The following is a 26849-nucleotide window of genomic DNA, read 5'->3' on the forward strand; positions in this document are numbered from 1 at the left end:
TGCTTTGTGAATGCACGTGCGTGCATACTTGTGCATGTGAGGGCATATGTACGAGGACATGTGCATGTGTGTGTGTATGTGTGCGACTGTGCAAGTGCGTGAGTGCACGTGTGTCAGTGTGCATGTGTGTGTACTGTGCCTGTATGTGCATGAGTGCAATGTGCCAGTGTGTGTGCGTGTGTGTACTGTGCCTGTGTGTGTGTGCATGTGTCTGTGTGTGTGTGTGTGTGTACTGTGCCTGTGTGTGAGTGCATGTGCGTGTCAGTGTGTATGTGTGTACTGTGCCTGTGTGTGAGTGCATGTGTGTCAGTGTATGTGTGTACTGTGCCTGTGTGAGTGCATGTGCGTGTCAGTGTGCGTATGTGTGTTATGTGTACTGTGCCTGTGAGTGCACATGTGAGTGTGCATGTGCACGTGTCAGAGGCGCTGGCACCAGGGCCTCAGCAATGTCAGGCCTGTTGCTCATTCTGTGCCTTTACACTGGTTACTGCCTTTGTCTGAATTTCTCAATGCTTTTCCTTTCCTCTCACTTTCTCTCTCACAGCACCTCCGGAAGAACAGGAAGTTGGGCGGAAGTGAGTCCCACATTGTATAGGTGAAGAAGCTGAGGCGTTGATAGAGGAAGTGATTTTATTGTGGTGACATAGGATACAAAAAGGAACACGGCTCTGCCCCCAGCTGCCCCCGGCCGTCTCCCCGAGGTCTCCTCAGGCCTCCTCCCAGGCTCCAGAGCCCCTTCCTCTCCCCTTTCTCCCCTCCCTGTCACAGATCCCATCTAATAATAAGAGATAATATTGGCCAAGTGCTCATTAAGTGGCAAGCACCATTTGTGTAGTGTTACTGGAGCCAGACAGCCAGGGATTGAATCCTTATTTGGTCACTTACTAGTTGAGACTTGGGCAAGTTACCTATCTGTGCCTCAGTTCACTCATGGGTAAGATGGGGATAAAAGTAGCACTGAGGGTTGTGTCAAGGATTAAATGAGTCCCCATACTCAGAAGGCCAGCTGGTTCCTGGAGATGCTGCACAGGCGCTGACTGCCCTGATCGTGCTGACCATCATCACTGCTCTCTACTGCCTCCAAGTGCTTGGATGCCCCCCCGGTCCCCCCCCCCCCCCCCCCCCCGCCGAACTAACTCAGCTCAGAGGTCGACCTGGCCTGTGCTCAGTCCCTCCGCTCCTCCCTCTGCCTGGCTCGCCCTGGGGTGGTGGGAGGGCCTTTCCTTCCCTCCTGTGGGGCTTCCCTATCCCCTTCAGCTTCCTTCCTTTGGAGGCCCTCAGACCCACGGCCTCAGGGTGGAGGTCCACACTCCCCACTTTCCAGGCTTCCTTCCCACTTCACCATTTACTCACTGGGTGACCTGGAGCCAGCAAATTCATCTTTCCTTACATTAGTTCCTTCCTCTGTAACCTGGGATGACTAATACCCCTCCCTGCGGATATCTGTGGAATTAAATGTATTTATGAATGCAGTGCTTGGCATACAGTGGGTACCCAATAAATATCAGCTCCATGCTTCCTCACTACTCATGGTCCTCACTCCAGATTCATTCAGATCACTCCTGACTCCTGACCCTTGACTCAACTGTGCCTTGCAGATTGGAGCATCTCTGATGTCCAGCAATGTGGGCAGTGGCTTGTTCATCGGCCTGGCTGGGACAGGGGCTGCCGGAGGCCTTGCCGTGGGTGGCTTCGAGTGGAACGTAAGGAAGCTGGCTTGGTTTCTTCAGAATAATGAGGGTCTAACCCACCTCCGTCTCTGGCATTAGTGCTGGGAGGATCCTTAGAGATGCCTGGGAGGCTACATGGTGAATCGAGAATCCATTTCACAGATGAGGAAATCAAGGTCTGGAGGAGACAGAGGGATCCATCCAAGGTCACACGGGAGGACTGGGGTCAGGTCCCAGGTCCCTTATTTCTCTGTTCGAGGGCCTCCCACAGCACAGCGCTGCCCCTGGGTGGGACGCTGCCCCTCTATCTACAACCAGGAACTGGATACCTTCTTCTTCTCCCCACTCTTCCAGGCAACCTGGCTGCTCCTGGCCCTTGGCTGGGTCTTCGTCCCTGTGTACATCGCAGCAGGTGTGGTCACAATGCCACAGTATCTGAAGAAGCGATTTGGGGGCCAGAGGATCCAGGTGTACATGTCTGTCCTGTCTCTCATCCTCTACATCTTCACCAAGATCTCGGTAGGTGTCACTGCCATGTGGTCATTGTGTCTGGAAATGCTAATTAGGGAACTGCTGAGTGCATCACCCTGTGCGTGTTGCTGAGGGAAAGCTGACAATCACAGCTGGAAAAAAGGAAGGCGGGACCTATAAACCTTTAACGCATGTTCTGCCTCAGCACTGGGGTACTCAGAGATGAATGATAAATGGTTTTGGAGTGAATGACAGCACCTACACTCAAATAAATCACAATCCAGAGTTCATTCATTTATTTTTTCATGAATGGATTCTTCGTTCAACTGTGCATCAGTTGCCTAGTTTTTGGAGTTAGAAAGGTCTTTAATCTTCCTCTACTGATCTAAAATCAGGAAACAAACCTAGACAGGTCAAATGACCTGCCCAAGCCCACACAGAGGGCTAGCTCTAGAACTGAAGCTGAAGTATGGGTTCCATGACCCAGTCCAGGCTCCTTCTGCTCTGTTATGTTTTAGACCCCATAACAGGTTCACAAAACAATCATGGAATGGTATCTACAAGCATACACTAAAGGGAAATGAATCACTCCATTGCCAGGTCCAGGGCTGAAAAACACTTTAAGTCCCTTGTTCCACCAATGCTTGAGAATCACCCTAAGTCAGCTTAGGCTCAGGCTATAAGCCCATGTCTGCTAATAAACCCAAGTATGTAGATGACCCAGACCCATGCCTATCTGCACCAGGGCTCCTGCTGCATTGGGTCAGCCGTGGGCCACCTGGCAGCCAAGCAGGCTTTGCTCTGCCAGGGAGCAGCCAGCAACTCTGATTCTTCCTCTCTTCTCCTAAATGAGCTCTTCTTCTCCAGCCCAGCGCCTTCCTTCACTTCCTCAGCCTTCCACTTCATTCCTCATCACTCTCTTCATGTCTAGCAGACCAGCTATGCAATTAAATTTATCTCAGTTTGGAGGCTTTATACAGTACTTCTCTGCTTTAAAGTCTCCATGGCACCTCAGTGTCTGCAAGATAAAACCCACACTCCTTAGCATAGCACTTAAGCTCATTTTCATCATGTGATGAGGGCTGAAGGTGCCCACTTGTTGCTGGGCAGGCAGGTGATGTGTCCATACAACCCTACTGAGGGCCTCGGGTGGCCTGGCCTCTTGGGTCCTGGCTCTCTGCAGACTGACATCTTCTCTGGAGCCCTCTTCATCCAGATGGCATTGGGCTGGAACCTGTACCTCTCCACAGGGATCCTGCTGGTGGTGACTGCCGTCTACACCATTGCAGGTAGGCAGAGAGAAGAGGGCAAGAGGGAAGCTTCTGACTGGCAGAGACCCAGAGAGAAAGACTGAAGGAGAGACAACCAGAGAGAGAGACAGAGTGACAGAAAGCTGATGCTGACGGAGAGAAGGAGAAACAGGAGAGGCAGAGACAAAGAGAGCCCGAGACAGAGACGCAGAAGAGAAGAACACAGGGGAACAGAATAAAAGACACAGGGACAGAGACCAGGGGGACAAAATGGGCAGAAATGGGAGGAGGAACAGGTCAAGCAGAGACAGGGAAGGAGAGACAGTAAGAAATACCGCAAAAGACGAACTGCCCAGGGAGCAGGTTAGAGAGGGGACTATGACCAAAGCCAGAGTCACCGCAGGCTGCCCCAGGCAGAGACCACAACCCACCTCCTCCAAATCTCCTTGCACAGGGCTGGGCACCCTGGGAGGCCAGCACAGGACAGCCTGACTGATGGTTAAGTTGGGGTCCAGAGACGGGGGGCATTTAGATGGGCATTGGGAGGAGAAAGCAGGGAGTACTCCTGGCAGAACTACAAGACAAGGAATGGACTTGGGATATTAAACAATAACACAAAGCTGTGGTGCAATGGCCACAGTCAGCTGTTGTCAAGACAGAAAGAAGGGACCCCGGCACCTTTGACTGTGACCAGCTGGCATCCTGCCGGGGAGGGAGAGGGGAGCACTAGGTGTGGAGAAAGGCAGGTGGCCAGAGTTCCCCTGCTAAGAGGACTCTGTGTCTTCTCTGGTCTCCCCAGTGTGGCCATGCACAGGGCAGGCAGCCAGAGAGGACCCCAAACTGGTGCTGACTGATGAGCCCTCTCCTTGGGTCCCCAGGGGGCCTCACGGCCGTGATCTACACAGACGCTCTGCAGACGGTGATCATGGTAGGGGGAGCCCTGGTCCTCATGTTTCTGGGTAAGGAAGAGACCTAAATATACCCCACCCTCATTCTTAAATTCCTCTCTGTCCTGTCTCTGTCACCTCCACAGTTCGACTGAAACCTTCCAGTGCATAGAGCCATGTGAGCCATGTCCCCTCTCCAGGCTGGGGCCCCCAAAGAATGGGGTTCTTGCTACTTCAAACCAAGGGTCTTGAGCCCAAGCCCCATCTTCCTCCTTCATCTCCAATCCCCATGCCAGTTCCAACCTGAGGGCCTACATGAGGCTGGGGCTGGGCTTGCTGAGTGACAGGCTCAGTGGGGTCTCAGGGCTGCTTCACTCACTGTCTCCTCACAGGCTTTCAGGACGTGGGTTGGTACCCAGGTCTGGAGCAGCGGTACAGGCAGGCCATCCCTAATGTCACAGTCCCCAACACCACCTGTCACCTGCCACGGCCCGATGCCTTCCACATGCTTCGGGACCCTGTGAGCGGGGACATCCCTTGGCCAGGTCTCATTTTCGGGCTCACAGTGCTGGCCACCTGGTGTTGGTGCACAGACCAGGTAATCCCCCAGCCAGGCTTAGCCTAGCCTGTCAGGAAGTGGGGTGGCTTCCTGCAGAAAAACCCAGTGTCTGGATGCATAGAGGGTTGGACCTCATTCTGGGACTGTGACTGGACTGGAGAAGGGGCACGGTCATGCCCAGTGTCAGGGCTCACCTGTGGCTTAGTGAGCCTCTCCTCTACCTGCGCTGCACTCCTCATTTGCTGCCCTTTCAGGTCATTGTGCAGCGGTCTCTCTCGGCCAAGAGTCTGTCTCATGCCAAGGGAGGCTCCGTGCTGGGGGGCTACCTGAAGATCCTCCCCATGTTCTTCATCGTCATGCCTGGCATGATCAGCCGGGCCCTGTTCCCAGGTAAGAGTGAGCCTTGCTCTCTGGGTATTGGGATCTGGGGGCTTTCAAGGAGTGTCTGGAGAATGGGAATGTGGCCCTGGGCAATGTTAGACCAGAGCAGGGGTTGGCAAGGTTTGTCTATTAAGAATACATAGCCGGGCATGGTGGTGTGCACACATAGACCCAGCTACTTGGAAGGCTGAGGATCCTGAGTCCAGGAGCTTGAGTCCAGGAGGCTGAGGCTGCAGTGAGCTGTGATTGCCCCACTGCATTCCAGTTTGGGAGACAGAGCAAGAGAAACCCTGTTGAAAAGAAAGAAAAGTAAAGAAAAGAAAAGAGAAAAGAGGGAGGGAGGGAGGAAGGAAGGGAAAAGAAAGAAAAGAAGGAAAGAAGAAAAAAAGAAAAAGAAAGAAGGAAGGAAGGAAGGAAAGAAGGAAAGAGAAGAAGAAAGGAAGAAAGAAAAGGAGGAGGAGGAGGAAAGGAAGGAAGGAAGGGAGGGAGGGAAAGGAAAGAAAAGAAAAGAAGGCCGGGCATGGTGGCTCACTCCTGTAATCCCAGAACTTTGGGAGGCTGAGATGGGTGAATCATGAGGTCAGGAGTTCGAGACCAGCCTAACCAACATGGTAAAACCCCGTCTCTACTAAAAATACAAAAATTAGCCGAGCGTGGTGGCACATGCCTGTAATCCCAGCTATTCAGGAGGCTGAGGCAGGAGAATCACTTGAACCCGGGAGGTGGAGGTTGTAGTGAGCCAAGATTGCTCCACTGCACTCTAGCCTGAGCGACAGAGTGAGACTCCATCTCAAAAAAAAAAAAAAAAAGATAGAAAAAAAAAAAGAACACATAGTAAGCAGTTTAGGCTTTGTGGGCCAAACATATAATAAGTATTTCAGTAGAAAAAATGTGAATCAGAGCCGGGCGCGGTGGCTCACGCTTGTAATCCCAGCACTTTGGGAGGCCAAGGCGGGCGGATCACGAGGTCAGGAGATCGAGACCACGGTGAAACCCCGTCTCTACTAAAAATACAAAAAAAAAATTAGCCAGGCGTGGTGGCGGGCGCCTGTAGTCCCAGCTACTCGGAGAGGCTGAGGCAGGAGAATGGCGTGAACCCGGGAGGCGGAGCTTGCAGTGAGCTGAGATCGTGCCACTGCACTCCAGCCTGGGTGACAGAGCGAGACTCTGTCTCAAAAAAAAAAAAGAAAAAAAAAAGAAAAAAAAAAGAAAAAATGTGAATCAGGTAGTAAGTATATGGACAAGAAATTTACCAAAGACCCAGACACCATTTGCCCTTCAACCTTGTAGACATGGGTCCCTGTCAGAGTCTCCAGTGAACATTATCCTGTAGTTTTGGAAAGCAAATACTAGGCCAACTGAGAAGGCACGAGATCATGGACTCTAATTGCCATCACTTCTTCCACAGACGAGGTGGGCTGCGTGGACCCTGATGTCTGCCAAAGAATCTGTGGGGCCCGAGTGGGATGTTCCAACATTGCCTACCCCAAGCTGGTCATGGCTCTCATGCCTGTTGGTGAGTCTCTTCTCCCCACACCCCCCTGCACTCTCACCTCCAGCCTCCTCCAATCTCCACTGCCCAGGAGGGAAGGCACTAACATGGATGGGAAGAGGGAAGAAAACTATACACTTCTGCACCCCCATCCTAACACACATACACACTTTTTACAAGCATTTGTACATAAGACACCAGCTTTGTGGGCAGGTTCTGGAGATGCAGAGATAAAAGGCAGGCCCCTGCTCAGGCATCATGTGGTCTCCAGGGTGCCTGGACTTGTCAGAGGCACAATCCAGTGGGACCAGTGTGGTGACCCAGTATGGGCTAAGGGATCCCTAAGAAGGCACCTGACCCAGCTGGAGGATGTTGGGAAGTCTCCCAGAGGGAAGGAAATGGAGCTGCATCCCAAGTTAAAGCTTAGGCAGACACAGCTGCAGGGGCATAGGAAATGTCATTCTAGGGATGAGAAGCTGTGCGTGCAAAGGCCCAGGGTGAAGAGAGGGCATGAAGTCTGAAATGAAAGCAGCCCAGTGTGGATTCAAGAGCCAGGAGGAATGAAGACAACCTTCCTGGTGGGGATGTCACAGCCAAGCCTTGTTCTAGAGCAGAGCGCTGGGACACTGCGGGGTTTTGGTCAGAGAGAGCATGACTTGGTTTGTGTTTTAGCAAGACCAGTCTGCGTAGACGACTCTGTATGAGGCAGGGTTGGGGGTAGGCAGGGAGATGGTCCATGGGGCGTTTACAGTGGTCCAGGTAGGTGGACCAAGTCACTAGCATCAGAGATGGAGAGAAGGGACTTAAAGATGTTTGTGAGGTTGAATTGACAGGACTTGATTTGAGGGATAATACAGACAGAGAAATCCAAGAAGGCTCCCAGATCTTGGCCTTTAGATGGTGGGTTTATAATGACATTGAGATTAAGGACATACGAAGAGAGGTGGGATTATGGAGGGCAGCAGAGAGTAGAGTTATTCCCTCCCTGTGGTAGGAGGAGGAGTGAATCCGGGCAGTAGTGGCCATGGAGGGAGGCCCAGCTAGGACAGAGCTGCCCTGAGGGGCAGGTTGGAGGTAAACAGGGAGGGGAGCAAAGCAAGGGTCTCAGGTAGCCCTAAGCTCTGTTCTGGGGCTAGAAAGACAATAACTAAAGAGGGGAACAGAAGGCCCCAGAGGGAGATGGGCACCTGAGTTTGGAGCACTTGAGTCTGAGGCACCTGTGACGCTTCAAGGGAGAGAGGGGGACATCAGAAGGTGGTTAAATATATGGATTTGGAAGGAAAGAGGACTGAGGTGGCACCAAGGCTGGGATCATCTCGCCAGGGGTGAGCAGCCATATCTCTAGAAGCTTGATCACTGTCAGAGAAACTTCAGATATCAGTGGGTCCCATCTTCCCTTGTTCAAGTGGAAAAATAGGCCCAGAAATGGCAAGGAGCTAGTCCAAGGATCATACATACAGCTGGTTACTTGCAGAGCCAGGAAACAAGCCCAAAGCTGCTACCTCCCAGGCCAGGGCTTTAGCCCAACACCACCATGTCAATGAAGAAGGTATAGAAACACTAAACAGATCCACCTAATTATTAACAATCACCTTTCTCCTCTCCCCAGCAGCAACCCACTAACCAAGTGTCTACAAGCTGTGAAACCTAGACTGAGATGTCAAAGCTTCAGAGAATCTTAGAGATTGCCTAGTCATACACAACTTAATAGGACAGATGAGGAAACTGAGGCTCAGGGTGGGGGGTGGAGGGGCAAGAGTCACCCAAGGCCACATAGCAAGGCAGGGACAGAGCCTGGGCAGAACCCAGCCTCTAGTTCTGTGGTCTAGGATTTCTTATCTGTGCTGGATGGGAGCCTCATCCAACCCCTTCCCTCTCTCATCCCCACCCCCAGCTCCTGACTCTACAGAATGCTCCAGCAGCCTCTGTGGTCCTGGCAGAGCCAGCCTTAACAGGCCAGCCGTTCACATGAGCCTTGTCTCTCCCCAGGTCTGCGGGGCCTGATGATTGCTGTGATCATGGCCGCCCTCATGAGCTCACTCACCTCCATCTTCAACAGCAGCAGCACCCTGTTCACCATTGACGTGTGGCAACGCTTCCGCAGGAAGGCAACAGAGCAGGAGCTGATGGTGGTGGGCAGGTGCGCTGGCCCCTCCTTCCCTCCTTCTGAAGTGCCGTCTCCCCTCTCCCCTGCCCTGGGTTACCCTGAACAGATGTGGCTGGGTTGGACCCTGGACTGGCAGCCAGAGCACTGGGTTCAAGCTCCAGCTCTCCACATGATTTCAAGTAAGTCCTTCCCCAACCCTGGACCACTCCTCCTAAAAAACACCTCTTCCCTGGTAACTTTATCTTGGAATTGATCAACAGGGTTATTGAGAGATGAAAAAGTACTCAAGAAATGAAAGGTAAACTGTGTAAGTGCAAGCAAAGTTAGCAAGCAGCTCACCCAAGGTATTCCCAACCAACTCTGGATGTTACACCCGGTTAAAAAAAAATGCTATTAATTTAATCCATCAGATTCACTCTGAACATCTCCTATGCATCACATCCCACATGCAGGGGACCCATGGATGGGTCATACGGCCCTGCCCTCAGGGTGCTCACAGTTTATTAAGAAAGGTAGAAACACAGGTAACACAGCAAGGTATTTGCGTCAGTGGAGATTTTCATAGGAGGGCTGTCTCCAAATGATGCAGAGCCTTGGACACCAAGCTAAGGAATTTGAACTTTATCTTGTGGGTAACAGTTTTATGCTTTTAAAAGCATAACTTGGTGGCTAAAATTTTTGGTTTTCCATAGGCTGGAGATTTGTAGTTTACATAAGGTTAAGGGGCCCTTTTTTAGATCTTTGCTTCATAATCAAAGGTTCCCTAACTTGGATTTCTGGACTAAAGTTCTCACACTTTGTGGATAGGTACTTGAATTTAGGCATCTTGCTCTTTCACATCTCCCTGCGTTTGCACTCACTGTTCTTTCCACTAGATGCCTTCTGCCCAGGGCTGCCTAATGGATTCCTACTGCCTGCTCATCTGTGCACCCCCAGCCCTAGGCAAGGTGACTGGCCATTGCAGGATCTGAGTGCAGGACAGATTGTGCAAAGAGGAGGGGGACGAGCGGCAGGGAAGCTACTTGGGTAGCTGATGCTCTAGTGGAGTCTGAGAGAGGCAAAATGGGAGGAAAAGGAGAGGAGAAGACAGGTATGCAGTGACATGTCAAAAGAAGCATTCCTTATCTGTGCACATGAACTGGTTTTGCTACCATTTCCTCAATCAGTGAGGTTTGGGCTCTATCTACTGGTCGTATGTGTTATTGCACCCAACACATCCAAGAAAAGTTTTTCATCAACTTCACACAACTGCAAAATCATACATGCAGAATGCTTTGGGGACTTAGGTCTGAGCCACAGTTTGTTGAGAGGGAGTCAGGTGAATAAGTGGGATTCTTTCCCAAGATCAATGATGCCACAGTAAGGGAGAGAGGATCAGTGCCTGGAGGAGGGAGCAGTCCCTGGAAGCTGCAGTCACCTGGGAAAGAGCTGCCCTACACAGGGCTGGGATGGAAAAGAGAAGAAGACATTCTAAGCAGAGACCAGAGGCCTTTAACTGGGGTGGGGGGTGGGGTGGAATGTATGAATTCCTCTTTGAATAGCAACAGGTGGGTGACATGACCTTGAAGGCGTCTAATATATAAGTGCCACGGAGGCATTAGAATTATAAGTTTCTTCAGTTCCAAAATTCCAATATTCTGGGATTTTAAGACTCAGTTTCTGAATCTTAGTATTTGAGATTCCGGCTGCCAACCTTCTCTGATCTAGTGATTGTGCATTCCCCTCCCTTCTCCCTTCCTGGTTCCTGCGCATCACCTTCACCCCACACCACACCATGCCCACCCAAGAGTGTGCCTCAGTGCCCTGTGCTCTCTCTGGCAGAGTGTTTGTGGTGTTCCTGGTTGTCATCAGCATCCTCTGGATCCCCATCATCCAAAGCTCCAACAGTGGGCAGCTCTTCGACTACATCCAGGCTGTCACCAGTTACCTGGCCCCACCCATCACCGCTCTCTTCCTGCTGGCCATCTTCTGCAAGAGGGTCACAGAGCCCGTGAGTGCAGTGTACCTGTCTCTCACATACAGCAGAGGGGCTGGAGACCTGGTCTCTCAATCACCTGGTCTCTGTGACCTTGGGAAAATCCACTTCCCCTCTAGGCTTCCATTTTCCTGACCACAGCATCCAGCCTAGATTCATTCATTCACTCAACAAACATTTATCAGTCTTATAATGGCAGCTCCAGGGATGCAGTGGTTTACGAGATTCACATAGATGTGCCATCACTTGGCCGGCAGAGAGATAACTGAATAAACAATAGTAATAAAGTATGCTGGCTGGTGGGAGAGTAAAGAGCACAAGCACCTAACCTATGGGGCTCCTGGGAGGAGTCAGGGAAGACTTCCTAGATGAAGTGACATCTGAGCTAAGGCCTGAAGGATTAATGGGAGGGGGAAAAATGTTCCAGACACAAGGAACAGTGTGTGTGAACGTGCAAGAGAGACTGTAATATCTCTAGGGTCTGTTCCATGTCTAACACTATACGGTTCTATGTGTAAGCAAAATAACAGCAATGACAATGATGATGACAAAATGTGACCTTACAAGGGTTCCTGCACATGCATCATTCATACAATGCCACTGACACCTGACAGAATCTGGGAGGAAGCTAGGGGTACCCCAGGGCTGGAGCCTTGATTACTCCCCAGGATAGCCTAGAAGAGACAGGCTGGCTGTACCATGAGAAGCTGAGGGATATCATGGACACCAGTCCACAAAAACAATGTGAGAGCTCAAGGTCATTGAAAATGAGGTCATAGAACTCCCTCCCTTGATGGTGCACCTAAGCAAGTGTCTACTGTCTGCACAGGTCTCATCTCACTGACAACCATGCCGCACAGCAGGACCTGGCTGAACTCTGGGTGTTTCTGCTCATTCCAAAGTTTTTGAAATCAGGATCAGTATCTCCCATACTATTACATGCTGGGAACAGGTACAGGTTAGGGCCAAATGGAGCTATAAAGAAGAAAGACATGAGAGGTATCAGAGCTTTTCTTAAAAACAATATCAATGAAAGGAAAGTCTCTATTCTGATTTCTGATTTATCATAACAGAAGGTTGGGAAGGAGATCCTGTTATTCCCTGATTATTATAAAAGCTTATTCCATTATAGTTGAATATTAACCATCTGTTAATTAACTTAGTACTGATTTAAGTTTATGAATTTTTAAATTACTGCCCCCAATGAGAAAATTCTGAGTCAGCAAAGCCGAGTCATTCGTTCAGTCAGTTCACAATGGAGCCAGGATTCAAATCTTAGTCTATCTGACTCTAGAGCCCCTATTCCTCTGTGCCTTTAGGTCAAGACAAGTCTCAGCATTAATGGGGAACTCATTTTCCCATTAGTAGATGGATTTGCCCAACATAGTAATGAACCAGTGGGAGAGAGATTTGGGGACAAAGTAGTTTTACCTTCCTAGGGTCTCCCACCTGGATCTCACTTCAGCTCGTGTCTGCCCTCTCTCACAGGGAGCTTTCTGGGGCCTCATGTTTGGCCTGGGAGTGGGGCTTCTGCGCATGATCCTGGAGTTCTCATACCCAGCGCCAGCCTGTGGGGACGTGGACCGGAGGCCAGCAGTGCTGAAGGACTTCCACTACCTGTACTTTGCACTCCTCCTCTGCGGGCTCACTGCCATTGTCATCATCATCCTCAGCCTCTGTACAACTCCCATCCCTGAGGAACAGGCAAGTGTTGTGCTCATACTGAGGCCCTCCAGAAATGCTCTCCCTTCCCCCATAGCCTAGAATTCCACTGCTGACTTTTACTCTGTTGGGTTATGGTCTCCCCTGTGGCCACACAGATGTCCTTGGGAGGGAAAGTACCTTGGGCTACGAATTCCCCAATGAAAAGTAATTCATTCAACTCAAAAATTACTCAGTGAGTACTTACTATATGCTAGGCACTGTGCTGGGCTTACAAAGATGAATGGTCCCTGACAGAGACTATCCTCAGGGGGAAACAGATGCTGACACAAGCTGTCATTATACAAAGAGAAAGTGCAGAAGGACCAAGCTCGACCAGAGGGGCCAAGCACAGAGGGAGAGGCAGTCATCTCCTGGGGGCCCAGGGAGGGCACACTGACGAGGACACTTTGAATTAGACCCTGAAGAATGAATAGAGGATTTTTGAGTGGCCAAGAAACAAATACAAGAGAAAAGAAACAGAGCTTACTAGGCGAAGAACTCAAATTGAAATCCTCCCCTGTCACAAGCAACGGCCCTTGAACACTTACAGCCTACAGCTAGGGCTGCTGAAATAAAAGACCACCGATTGGGTGACTTAAGCATCAGAAATGTATGGTTTCACAGTTCCAGAAGCGAGAAGTCTGAGATCAAGTGTCTGCAGCGTTGGTTTCTTCCAAGGTTTTTCTCTGTGGCTTGTATAAGACTGTCTTCTCCTCTTTGTCTTTACACGGTCTTCCCCTATGCCTGCCTGTGACTGAATCTCCTCTTCTTTTAAGTCATAATGGATTATGGCCCATTCTGGTGACCTCATTTAACCTTAATTTTCTGTAAAGACCCCATCTCCAAATATAGTCACATACTGAGGTACTGGTGGTTAGGACTTCGACACAGAAATTTTGGGAGGACACAATTCAGCCCATAACAGAGCCCATGCTGGAAGACAGTCCTTGAAACACTGAGTGGATATCACGGATAATCTTTTGATGGATGGTGCTTTAGAGTTTGCAAGACGACTTTATACCCTTGGTTTCACTGATTCCTACAAAAAAGCAGGGCCTTCCCAGGATGACTTCTCCAGTGGCTCACACCAGAAATGAGCCCCTCCTCCTGCTGAATCCTCAACCTCTTCTCCATTGCCTGTTTCCTCACTCTTCTTCCCGAAGTCTTCCCCAATTGAAAATTCTTCCCTGAATCCTGTTATCCTCTAGTTCCTGCTGCCTCCCTCTCCTCCCTTCAACAGCAGACTTTTGCAAAGAATGGTTTCCTTTTCCAGCTTCCACTTCCCACCTCTTGCCTGCTTCTCAACCCGCTGCTGTCTGGCTGTTGTCCCCAACTTTCTGCTGAAATTGCTCTCACTGAAGTCACTGATAACATCTTATTGCTAAAATCAAAGGTCATGTTCCTGTCTTTATCTTAAGTGAATTCCCAAGAGAACTGGACACTACTGACCACCTTCCTGCACCCCGAAGACCTCTCTTCTGTTCACTTCCATGAAATATTTCTTCCCTAGGTTTTGCTTTTTTGTTGTTTGTTTTGCCTACCCTTCCAATCACTCTTTTGACTTCTTCACAGGCTTCTCTGTCTGCTCCTGAAATATCAGTGTTCCTTAGGAACCCATCTATGGCCTATAACCTGTCTCACCCTACAACACCCCTGGGCTATAAATTCAACAACTTTCTATATAAAGTTGACCCTCAATTCTCTATCTACAGCCAAAACCCCTCTCCCAAGATTCAAACCCCAAAATCCACTGTCCCCTGGTGACATAAAGAGACACAGTCCATATGCTACTGGTGACACCCATTAGAAGTATTAGGTAAGGTTTATTGAGAGAGATTTACAAGCAAGGAAGCTTCCCAGGCTCTCATGATCCCAGAGAGATGCATGCTTGGGCCCAGCACAGTGGCAAGTAAGAAGTTGGGAGCAGGATAAGGGATACCCAGCTCAACATGCACCAGAAAGCTGCCTTAGAGCTCAGGCAGTGGTGAGTCCAGCACCACTGATATGAGGCAGAGAACTGCTGTGTTTTAGTTTACTGAGCCACCAAAAAGGAGAAGAGAGAAAGCCACCAGGGCCATCCAAGGAAGTAAGTTTTATTTCTCCTCGCCTGAACATCTCCACTTGGCAGACCTGCAGACTCCTGAAGCACATCATCATATTTGTGTGTGTACATGTTCTCTCTCTCTATCTCTATCTCTCTTCCTTCTTTCACCAGCACTAATACCCACTCCTTGTCCTGTGTTCTCTATTCCTGGGAAAGGCACCACTACATGTCTGGTCACCCAAGGCAGGAACCCTGGAGCCATATTAGCCTCTCGCGTGTCCCTCACCTGGCTCTTTCAGTCAGTCACGGTGTCCTGATTTCACCTCCTTTACCCATTTCCTCAGGTGCCCATTATTTTTGGCTCCACTTTTACAACATCCTCCAGGCTGGACCCCTTTCAATTCACTCCAAGAGACCTTGGAAGATCCCGGCACTTACAGTCTCTATCTTCTGCTTAAAGTCTGCAGTGACTCTCCATTGCCTACAGGGTTTTTGTTCTTTAAGCTACAACTCCTCAGCCTGACCTTTGAAGACTTATTCTCAAGTGCCTGCCTCGTTTGCCTCAGTCTGTAAAATCCATGAGGACAGGGCCCAGGTGTGTTTCAGGTCTGTATTCCAGCACCTGGCACAGAGCAGGAAGTGCTCATATTTGAAGAAAGAGGAAGTCAGGGCTAAGATCCAAGCCTCCTGACTCCCAGCCCTGGCCTTGTTCTTTGGACTCTTTGCTTTTGCTCAGATGGCCTTCCATAAATGGGCCTCTGTTTTTCTACAGCATGACTTCTCTCCAAGGCAACTGACTCCAGTGTCTTCTTTCCCTCCAGCTCACACGCCTGACATGGTGGACTCGGAACTGCCCACTCTCTGAGCTGGAGAAGGAGGCCCACGAGAGCACACCGGAGATATCCGAGAGGCCAGCCGGGGAGTGCCCTGCAGGAGGTGGAGCAGCGGAGAGCTCAAGCCTGGGCCAGGAGCAGCCTGAAGGTAGGCTGCGGCGGGCTGGGGGATACTCATCACAGAGGAACAGGGGAGACAGACCTATGTCATGGGCAGCCTTTGGGATGGGGCCTCTGAGAGAGCCCAATAAATATCACCCTAACTCCTTTCCCACGGGGCTAATGAGTCAGGCAGATCGGAGCCAAAATAGTGCCCTCATTGCTGATCAAGTGTAAGTGGAAAGAGTTGGTTTATATCTATAGGCAGATGCACTTCCTAATACTGAACCCCCGTATTCCACAGAGGTACCCATCCAGTCACCAGCAGATCTGATCAGGGCACAGAATAAAGAGGGCATGCTTGGCTCAGCCCTGTCCTCCCTGTAAAGAAGGACAGGGCTGAGCCAAGCACGTCCTCTTTATCCTTCCCAAATTTACCAACACGGAAGTCCCTTCACCTCCCCTAGGTTGAATGAGTACAAGGGCAGAAAATCAAAGAATGTTACACCCACGATGTTCCCTCCACATGGAAGGAAACATGAGGCATGACAAAGAAACCCCTCACCTGTGTCGCCACCACCACTTTTCCTTATTACGTATTTATCTCCCCCTGGGCTCAACGAGTCTGCCTGTAGTAATACAGAAGCGTGGTTGTCCCTCGTGGGATGAGAGCAGCCATGCCTCCATACACTTGTTTCTGTTTTCATGAGATTCCTCCAAAACACCTCCCATACCTCTGGGTGTCTCCTCGAGCTGCTGATGGGCCATATGACATATGAAGTGCATCCCTGGAGGTTTCTACATGTGTTAGAGATTATGTCAGTTAAATCTACTCCAAGGCTACACAGTATCTAAAGTTGAAAATTATTTGAAGACATGATTTGAGGTACCTGTGTTAGATACAATGCAGCTATAACCTTCCTGGAGTGAAATGAAATAACAGCATCAAAACATTCTAATGATAGAGTGAAAACATTATAAAGATTTTTTCAATTATAAAATTCCCAAGGAAAATGTTAAACTCTATAAAGCTCCACCTGGGTGACAAAATAATCTATATGCCAAATCCCAGTGACATGCAATTTACCTATATAACAAACCTGCACATGTATCCCTGAAACTAAAAGTAAAAGAAAAAAAAAGGCATCCCAGGAAAATAAATAAATAAATTCCGAAAAGTTAAATAAGTTTGCAAATTAAAGTCCAAAATTAATCTCTCTTGCCCTTGTGAATTAAAAATTCAAAGACATTTAATTCTTAAATTTATTTTCTGCCTCAGTGAAAGAAAGTCTCAATACAAGTAGGTGAATAAGACATAGTCTCTGTCCCCAAGGAAGTGAGAATCTCTTGGAGGCAAACAGGTAGTGCAAAGATGTAGAGTTTACACTAAAATGGATAAAAATGTCAATAACGTAGCAATATTGGGCTTTTAAACACAATGGCATGTCATTGTTTATAACGTCCAGGCAGAGAAATAAAATGCATCTTCATGTGAAAAAACAGTAAAATCATTAAGATTTTTTTTAAAAAGAGGTCTCAGTGCCTGGATGGAGTTAGGGTTCCCTCAGCAGCTGCAGCTGCTTTCTCTCATTGGATTGGCCATAGCTCTAGTTTTATACCAGCCTCTCGTGTGCCAAACTTTAAATGATTCTAGAGAGCTAAGAGCACAGACAGGATTAGCAAAGCATCACTTGCTGCACCAGCATGGCTGGCAATGCCATGCCACTCAGTTCTCGTGACTTTGCCAGGTTTTAGGGGCCCTATACTTTCCTCCAGACCTGAGAAGGCTCCCACCTTTCTTGAGGCCCTTCACCTTTGCTTAAGGCCTTGATTCTAGAGAAACAGCCACTTGCCTAGAGTTAATGACATCATAAGCCCCAGAATCCCACCAAGGTCTAAGGCTCAAAGCTTCTTCCCAAGCTACAGCAGTTAAAAGCCAATTATCCAGTATAAAAAGCTATTCATAATGATGGATATAATTTTTTCCAAACTTTCATAGTTAAAACCCACATAGGCTCACTTCAGAAGACACTACTGAAGATCAACATCACCTTGCCTGGTCTTATCAGTTGCCCCAGTTACTTCATGGTATATTTTGCTTTGCAAATATATATATAAAACCTCTGTGTGTGTGTGTGTGTGTATATATATATATACACACACACATACACACACACATATAACCTCTGTCTCAGAAGGTTGCCAAGGGAATCAAAAGAGAGAATGTTTGGAACAGCTTAGAAAATGATAAAGCCTAGTACAAACGAAATGCTGAATTCATATTATCGTTAGTGCAGTTCTGTTGCTATGTGACCTTAAATAAGTCTCTTCCCTTTCCTGAGACTTTTATATATATACATATAAAAAACTGCTCCCCCATCATCATTGCAAAGACTGGGTCCTGAGCCTTGTAAAACTTATGGTATTGAAGAAAGCAATCTGAGAGCCTGAGCTTTTGTAGATGAGGCAACTGCCAAGAGAAGGAGGAAGGAAGAAGGGGCAAAGCTGCAAAGGAAGCTCCCAAAGGGAAAGAGGAAGGAGACAGCTTGTACTTTCCCACGGCTGAAACCCAGAACTAGACAGACTTACACAGAGTTACACAAATGGACCTACTCCCCGGCTGGTCCCCATGCTAAGGGACAGAGACTTCCCTGGAGAAGCCGAAAGAAATCCCTGCTCCCTGTGGACAACTTGCTCCCAAGCAAGAAAAAGGAGGCATCAAGTCAGCCAAGAAGTCCAGTGAGAGAAACCTACCCCCCTTCACAGACCACCACCATGAGGAAGTAGAAGGGCAGGGAAAGGCTGGTGCCATTATACACTAAAGCTCCTTCCCTGCCCAGAGAAACAAACATCAGGAATAGGGAAGTGGCACCCCCTCTCCAAAGGCCTGCAGGTAGGCATAGTATAATGTTGAGTCCTGAAAAGGAAAGTTAAAAATATTTAAAGGAGGCTGGCACAGTGGCTCACGCCTGTCATCCCAGCACTTTGGGAGGCCAAGACAGGGGGATTGCTTGAACTCAGGAGTCAAGACCAGCCTGGGCAACATGGCAAAACCCCATATCTACAAAAAATACAAAAATTAGCAGGGCATGGTGGCGCACACCTGTGGTCACAGCTACTCAGGAGGCTGAGATGGGAGGACTGCTTGGGCCCAGGAGGTTGAGGCTACAGTGAGCCATGAACATGCCACTGTACTGCAGCCTGGGCAACAGAGTGAGACCCTGCCTCTCCCTCTCTCTCTCTATATATATTTTTTTAAATATAAAAATATATTTAAAGGACAGCAGAGTAGATCTGAAAGAAATATGTACCTTCCAGTTTTTAGATATGAATTTATTGAGTTATGGCACACCACTTAATAACTCCTTTAGTGACACAGGCTCTCTGGGCATATGAATTTACATATGAAGCTCTGTGCATCCTCTGTCTCAGAAGGTTGCCAAGGGAATCAAAAGAGAGAATGTTTGGAACAGCTTGGAAAATGATAAAGCTTAGTACAAACGAAATGCTGAGTTCCTATTATCGTTAGTGCAGTTCTGTTGCTATGTGACCTTAAATAAGTCTCTTCCCTTTCCTGAGACTTTTTTCTCCTCTGTGCAATCAGGGAGCCAGACCAGATGGCATCCAAGGTTCTTGCATCTCTGACATCCTGTGGTTTTATTGAACTTACCAGCTACCACATTCTAAACCCATTAACATAATAAAGCATTCATTCCCAGTGCATTCTTTTCAATCTCAATGAAAGGATTTTTATATTAATTTTATTTGTAATATAATATCTGCTGATTTTAAAAAAATTAAGAATATTTACCTTATTACTTCTTTTGAATTTAGTTTTTAGTGAATTGCGTTACCTTTTTTTCTCACCCCGAGGAAGCCCATGTCTGCATGGGTTCGGTCTCGTGCACATTTAGAATATCATATACACCAGAACCTCTCCCACTGCTCCAGCACTGGTAACTTTTTAAAGTGCTGTCCAATTTCCATCCTCATTTGGTAGTCAGAACAACGCGGAGAAGAATGGGGCATATGTCATTGATACATCTGAGACAGAAAGAACCTCCAGCTCAGAGAAGCTGAGTGATTTGCATATGGTCTCACAGTCAGCTAATGGCAGAGCTGGCCCTGGAACCAGGTTTCTGGCTTGCAGCCCAGTGCCCTTTCCAATTGCGGTTGTAGCAGTCTGTCTGGTTCAAACGCTTCCTTCTTCCTGGGTGAGATAATGCTCCTTCCTTCTTCCCTTATTCAGGACTCGTGCTATGAATTGGGATGAACTGCATTATCCTGCCACCTTAATACACCATCCCCTCTCCAAGAAAGTAGTGCTTCCACTACATGACTGTTTGGGTGCTGTGGCCAAGATCAGAACTTAGTCTAGAGTACCAGCTCAGCACCCAGTCTGTGGTTTGCAGAAAGTACAAGTCAATGGCTTCACCCCTCCCCATTTTCTGTACACCCCCCATACTTTCGATCAGTTTCTCACCATCTCTCTCCCTCCCCTACTCTCCTATCAATCACTTTCCTTTCTCCAATCTTCTTTGCCTCTCCCCTCCTGCTCTCCTTCATCTTCTGGCTTTGTCCCTCCAGCCCCAAGCAGGTCCTGGGGAAAGTTGCTCTGGAGCTGGTTCTGTGGGCTCCCTGGAGCGCCGGAGCAGGCCCTGAGCCCGGCAGAGAAGGCTGCGCTGGAACAGAAGCTGACAAGCATTGAGGAGCAGCCACTCTGGAGACATGTCTGCAACATCAATGCTGTCCTTTTGCTGGCCATCAACATCTTCCTCTGGGGCTATTTTGCATGATTCCACAGGCCTGGCTTCAGTGTAGACAGATTAAACAAAGCCCAAGCCTGTCAGCCACAGAAACAGGCTCTTCTCTTACTTTGCTGTCTAAACTGGAGACCACAGAAGTCAAGACTGCAAGCTCCCCTGAGGAGAATCCAACTCAACCTGCACACTTGACAAGTGGAGAAACAGAAGCCCAGAGAGAGCACTGGGTTTGTTCAGGGCCACCCAGCAGGAGTCACACGGGGTTTCCTCACTCTTTCTGGTACATTGCCGTACAGACCTACCTTAAACAGTTTCCACCCTCGTCTTGAATGTATTCAGTAGCCTTTACTGAATGTGTGTCTTGAGATTAGAAAAGTGGAGGATACAAGAAAAGGAGCAGCAAGAAATTTGCAAAACTCCAAGAGCACCTTTGCTCCCCCTTATCCTCCTTCCTCTTCCCCTTTCTGGTTCCCCTACCTCTCTATCTATCTTTCTATTCTCACCAATAATCTATTTGTAGCATGAATTTACCCAGGAGGGTCCTATATTTCCATTGGTGGCTCTCCAATGGTGGCTGTCAGACCCGAAGGAGTGGGGAGCCAAGGGTGGACTTTAAGCATGGTGACAGATAGTATTTTGGGCAGAAAGCTCTTGGACAAGGGACTATCCAAAGCACTATTTAAATTCTGCCTCTTCCTACTCTCTAACCCAAATATGCACGAAATCTCTATGGCGTTGAGAAGCAGTTGGAGAGACATGACTTGCTAAAACCTCGAGGAATCAAGACATGTTACTCTGTATTTAAGGGTAAGCCCCAGAGCCAGCAGCACAAACAGCCTGGGAGCCACTGTGCCTGTGCCTTTCTGTCCTACTCCCTTTGCTTGCCATGTATCCGCACACCTTGGAATACACTGTGACCCCAGTTAAGTGTCCCTTCACCAGGAAGCTGCTGCAATGTCCAAACCTGGGTCAAGGTCCCACTCCTGCTCCCATAGCCTTGGACCTGCTTCTGTCACAGCACTGATCACACCGAGATGGAAGACTCCAGGGGGCAGGGACCGAGGGCCATGTCCCAAGTGACTTTGTACCCAGAAAATAACAGCTGTTCAATAAATGTGTATGGAGTTCATTAGTTCTCCACGGTCCTGGTAGGCTTTGTGCTGCAGCTGGCTGGGTAGTGACTTGGAGTGTTTGTTAGCTGTTAGGGGTGAGTCTCCTTGACTTGGAGTTTAAGTAACTGAGTCTCAGACACCTAGAGTGAGATCACAGCCCCAGCCTACTGACAGACACCAGGTGAGGGCGTGCCTTTCTTCTATCTCCCAGTCAAGGCTGCCCCTACTCTCATCCATTTACACTGACCAGTAATTACAACTGGATACAAATAAAATTCTATTTCTTTGAGGTGTAGACACAGCAGATTCTATGAATACCTCCTGTCACTGCAGCCTCCACATTTTTGTTTCCATTGACCTTTTGACCTCACTTGCTTCTCACCTTAGTTGGCTCTGCCCTCTCCGTTGTTCCCCATTGATCCTTACTGAGAACTCAGTTTTCCCTTGATTTCTCCCAAAACCTTTCACACTGGTATTTGTGTGTGACATATTATATTGAAGGTTTGGGGAGAAGAATTTTAAACCACAGAAGCACAATCTAAAATTGGATACTGAATATCTTATTTTTAAATGTTCCTCAGGAGCCCGCTCCCAGAATTTCTCAGAGGTCTCTTCCTCAATCTACAATTTCCTGCCTTCTGCCTGGCTCTTGGTGCCTCCCCCTCTGTAGATTTGAGAGATGTCTCTCCATTCCTCCAATCTTGGCCCTCCTCCTCCTTTATTGTCCTGTTATTGTACTGAGCCTCTACTAAACTCCGGACGTATCTCATCTGACCCAAAGACAAGACGTGCTGTTGAATACAGTAGGACCGCAGAAGGGTGGCCACTCCCCTTCCCTACCATTTTGCCTGATTAATCCCTACTTATTCTTCACATCTCAGCTCAAAAGTCACATCCTAAGTAAAGCCATATAGTCCCGGTCATGATCTTAGCACAGACACCTACACCCCAAAGATGAGCCCCTAACACCCAAGATAGTTTCATGATCCCCCAACTTTGCCTTCAAAGCATATGTCAGTGTATACTACTATATTTGTGTGACTATTTCATTAATAGGCATCTCTTCCCCTAGATTGTGAGCTCCCTACTGAATCCTTTTCACCTAGATAGGTACCTGGCACATGGTGGGTACAAAATTTTGTTATATGAATAAGTGAAAGAATAAATGAATGAAATGAGTGAGTGAAAGGGCACCCCTAGCAGAGGAAACCAAAGATTAAAAACACAGAGGTGGGAAAAATCATGACATAACTAGGAACAAAAATAATTTTAAATGTCGGGAGTAGAAGATATACATGGACAGGACCACTGCTAGTCCTTATGCTTCATTGTGAAAGTGAGCAAAAGATGCCTTTCTTCTTGGCAGATACAGATCCTCACTATAGGGTGACAGGTGGCAGCCAGAGCCCACGCTCACTTCAGCTCCCACATGCCCCTATTGGCCAGGTGTATTTGTGCAGGGCACCACCTGCACATCCATGAGTGGTAGGCCTGCATGTTGGGGAATGGGTAGTGCAGTGACTGACTGGGAGGTAAGCAGGTGATAGCTCAGGAAGGAAGTTCCATGCTAAACTTGGGACTTCATCTCTTACCTGGATCATTTCAACAGCCCTTTGACTCTTATCTCTCTTCCCAGTCTCTCTTCTTGCAATTCATCCTATGCACTATAGCAAGAATGATTTTTCTAAAATGCAAGTATTGTTCTATCTATCTAAGACTCTCCACAGATGGTGTTTTCCAGCTTGGCATGAGATCCTATGAAAATTGCTAGAAATATATCCCAGGGTTTTGTCCTTGTGCCCCCTTCTGTACCACAGCCAAAGACAGGCTGTTATGTGCAATGGTTAAGAAGACTGCAGGGGCTTGAAAGACTGATCTTCTGGAACCAATTCCTCATGCTGTCATTTTCTAATGACAAGATATTGGAAAAGTTGCTTCTCTATCTTTTCTCATCCACGAAATGGAGACAGTAATAGCTACTTCATTGCGTTGATGAGAAGATTAAATCAGTTAATTCAAATATTTAAAATAGTGCCTCACACATAACTAAAGTACTTAATAAATGTTAGCTATTACTGAGACAGCCAGGTGGGAAGGGATCCCTGTCAAAACTCCAACTGGCCTATGCACTGAGAGGAGTGCACACTGGGATGCAGCCACAGACATTCGTGCCATTTGCAGCAGGGAGGAGCCTGGCCTCTCCTCTCCTTGGGTGGAAACTGGAATTCAATCTGTGAGGTGGGAATCCTACACTAGCAGGAACTCTGGCCTTGAAGAGAGTTCCTGTTCCCCCTTTTTTCCTTTTTGCCCAATAAATCCCATTATTCTCACCCTTCAAATCGTCTGCGAGCCTAATTTTTCATGGCCATGTGATAAGGACCTGGCTCTTAGCTAAACTAAGGAAAACGTCCCATAACATTATTACTGCTATTAGTAGCAAGCGAGATGAACACATGAGGCATGACACTACATAGCAATGTTATTTTAGATCTAGCAGAAAATGCTGTCAGAGAAAAGAGCAGGGAGGAATTAGTTCTACCAGGGCAATCAGGAAAGGGCATAACATAAAAGTGCATAATGGAGCTAGAGTTTGAAGGATGGATGAATGGGAGTTTTCTAGAAAAAGTCATACAAGGTAGTGAGGCAGCATGTGCTAAAGGGTTAAGGTACAAAAGTGCACAATGAATTCCCATAAAATAGGGATACTATTTATTCATTTGCAAATGTCAACCCTGCATATTTAATTTCCCCTTATAAATCCTGTCTGTATTTAGCCTCTTGCCTCTAAGGCAGAGCTGTGAAGATTACTGACCAGGAACTGAAGAGAATGGGCATTGCACCACTGGGGCAGAGGCTGTCGGTGTCCCTGCCCATATCCCCTAGGTCTCAGCAGTCCTGTTTACTGTGACTTCCTGCTGAAAGCCCCTTCACCTCTCTGCTGAGGGCTTTCTCTGACTGTAGAAAAATGTTTGGTCCCCTGCATACAACAAGCTAGAAGTGCTTGGAGTTAACACACCTGGGAGCAGCCCTGAACCAGCGACAAAAAAGAGTTTGAGGATAAGCACTGTCAGTCCCTTGCCCTGAAGTGGGACAACCTGGAGACTTGCTCTAAAATATCTTTCAGAGGGACAATGAGGCGCAGCTACCCACCGTGTTAATATGTCCATTAACACACCCTGCATAGCTCCCTTCCCTTCCCTGTCTCATTTCCCCATTTCCTTGGAGGTGTTTCCTGGGATCTCCTCTGAGATAAACCACTGGCACCTAGTTTCATGTGCTGCTTCTGAGAAACCAAACAAAGACAGTTTTTTAACAGGAGATCAGGCTTTGAAGTTGGGCTTTGTGGAGTGGGAAAAGGGCAAAATCTGGAGGATTTTGACCATAAAGTCTTACCCACAGGGAGAGAAGCTTTCCTGTCTAGTATCAAGTCTTAGCCCTGCTGCTGGCCACAGGAAGTGGGTGCTGAAGGGAAGGTTTTCAGGCAGAGGGAACAGCCCATACAAAGAGATCTATGAGGTTATCTCCAGTTTTGAGGTTTTACAATCACGATTTCTTTCATTTTGGCACTAAACACTACAAATAATGTTATGGGCCACACCCTGTTCCAGGCACTAGGGCTACCATGGTGTTCAAGCTTTGGTGCCTTCTTAGCTCTCAGCTAGACTCAGTTCTCTGAGGACCAGGATGTTTCTCCTTTAACTCTTATGATGCAGTAAAACAGTCAATGTGGTGGAAAGAAAAGAACCCTAAGCTGAAAGTCAGGAGACCTAAGCTCCATTCCCAGAGTGTGGAGGAGAGTCAGAGGCAAACAGTGAATCACTGAAGTGTAGGAAGCTCATGGGTCAGGGTCAGTCTTAGAAGGTACCTCAGTGACCAGCTAATCAGACCCCCATATTTCACAGAAAGAGACACTGGAGACTTCTAGAAGGGATGGGACTTGCTTAAGGCCATGCAAGGATTCAGCAACAATTACCCAGGCCCTTCAAGATGAAAAGTATTTCAGGGGTAGTGGGCAAGCCAAGAATGACATAGGAGGGGCTGGAGAAAAAGGCATGTTGAGGCCTATATTACCACCAAGGCATGTTGAGGCCTATATTACCACCTGGGCAGGTCTACTGAAGGCACACACATCACATACACATTTACATTTTCGTTAATGTGTCTGTCACACTTAGCATTTGAAGGGGTCTCCAAGGTCCTCTCATTCAGCCCTACTTCCCCTATCCCATGCCATTGTTCACGTGGCTCCTTTTGCCTGGAACACTTACCCTTGACCTTCTACCACAATTGCCTATCTCCTACTCACCTCAGCAATCATTTCCTACTAACTTTTCATGCTGCTTCCTCCACTCACCCAAGTTGGTTTTGTGTCCTTCCTCTGAGCCTCCACAGGCCCCTGTATTTCTACCATAGCAAGTTTCATGCAAGTGTTATAATTATTTTCATCTCTTCTTTGCCATAGACTGGTGCTCTTTGAAAGTAGGTGTGGTGTTCATCTAGGGGTTGCATTGTTTTAGGACATTTAGTAAGCTCTTCATAAATGTTCAATGAATGAGTGAATGAATGCGTGTTCAATTTACTCCATCATATTTTGGCTCTGGATTCCTTAGTTCTTAGCCACAATCAAGAGAAAGAATAATAGACAATATCTGTACAATCTGTACAGACTTTGGAGTTACAAAGTCCTGCCACGGGTGAGGTCTCATTAAATTCCTACAACTCTTAGAGGTAGGTAGACAAGTATCTTTCTTTCTTTCTGTTTTTTTTTGAGACGGACAAGTATCATCTCAATTTCAGAAAGGACAGTCAACACCCAAATGTGAGCTTCAGGACAGCCTCTAAAAATTAAAAAGCAAAGCAGCCTTTTTTGCCTCCAAGTTCCAACAACCCCCTTCACATTCAGAATGTCCTCAAGGTATTTAAAGAATCTCAGAGGGTGGCATTCACCATTTGTGCCTCAGTTGTTCCACTCTCTAATGTGGACCTTCAGTCTCATTGACTCTAATGCTCCTGTGGCCCCTTTCCAAACCTCTCATCTTTGCCATGCTCTCTCATTCCGGCAGGACCTTGTTCTCAGGTTGATCTCTCCATCTCTACCTACCAATGTGTACATATGAGATGTCACCTGGCTCTCTATAGGTATATATTTCAGCAGGGTTCTTAGCCTCCCATTCAATTGCAAAATGATGTCAGGCCTTCTACCAAGTCACTTAAAGGAAACTGCCTGTCCATTGGGTCAGTTGTCAGTCACCACAGTAAGAGCTGTAACCACCTCTCTGAAACCTTTCAGAGCCCCTACCCCAACTCACCTCCAGTCGGTGCATGGGGCAGTGGTAAAAGTACTAGATAAGCAGGTAAAAGATTTGTATCCTAGCTTAATTTTGTCATTACTTGCTTTATGACCATCCCTAGCCATCCCTCAGTTGCTTCTTCCTTAAAAGAGGAGAGGCGCAAAGGCTTGAATTAGATTAGATGAAATCTATGGATGCTTCTCATGTTGAC

At 47.8% G+C, this 26849-nt stretch overlaps 1 protein-coding gene across 1 annotated transcript; it reads left to right on the forward strand.

The window, feature by feature from the left end:
* Positions 1-398: 398 nt before the first annotated feature.
* SLC5A9 (solute carrier family 5 member 9) lies at positions 399-21370 on the forward strand. The gene is made up of 12 exons (XM_030823874.1): positions 399-1703; positions 1833-2189; positions 3325-3430; positions 4270-4350; positions 4671-4876; positions 5092-5227; positions 6627-6734; positions 8700-8850; positions 10639-10807; positions 12281-12496; positions 15362-15521; positions 20060-21370. Exons 1-12 carry the CDS (start codon positions 1614-1616, stop codon positions 20266-20268), a joined length of 1989 nt encoding a protein of 662 aa, XP_030679734.1. The 5' UTR covers positions 399-1613; the 3' UTR covers positions 20269-21370.
* Positions 21371-26849: the final 5479 nt, after the last annotated feature.

Source organism: Nomascus leucogenys, chromosome 12 (genome assembly GCF_006542625.1).
Source record: "Nomascus leucogenys isolate Asia chromosome 12, Asia_NLE_v1, whole genome shotgun sequence".
NCBI classification, from domain to species: domain Eukaryota; kingdom Metazoa; phylum Chordata; class Mammalia; order Primates; family Hylobatidae; genus Nomascus; species Nomascus leucogenys.

Coding starts and splice junctions, on each gene's coding strand:
- SLC5A9 (XM_030823874.1), top strand. CDS start 1,614: ATGTCCAGCAATGTGGGCAGTGGCTTGTTCATCGGCCTGGCTGGGACA. Junction 4,351..4,670: donor CCTGGTCCTCATGTTTCTGG/GTAAGGAAGAGA, acceptor GTCTCCTCACAG/GCTTTCAGGACGTGGGTTGG. Junction 4,877..5,091: donor GGTGTTGGTGCACAGACCAG/GTAATCCCCCAG, acceptor CTGCCCTTTCAG/GTCATTGTGCAGCGGTCTCT.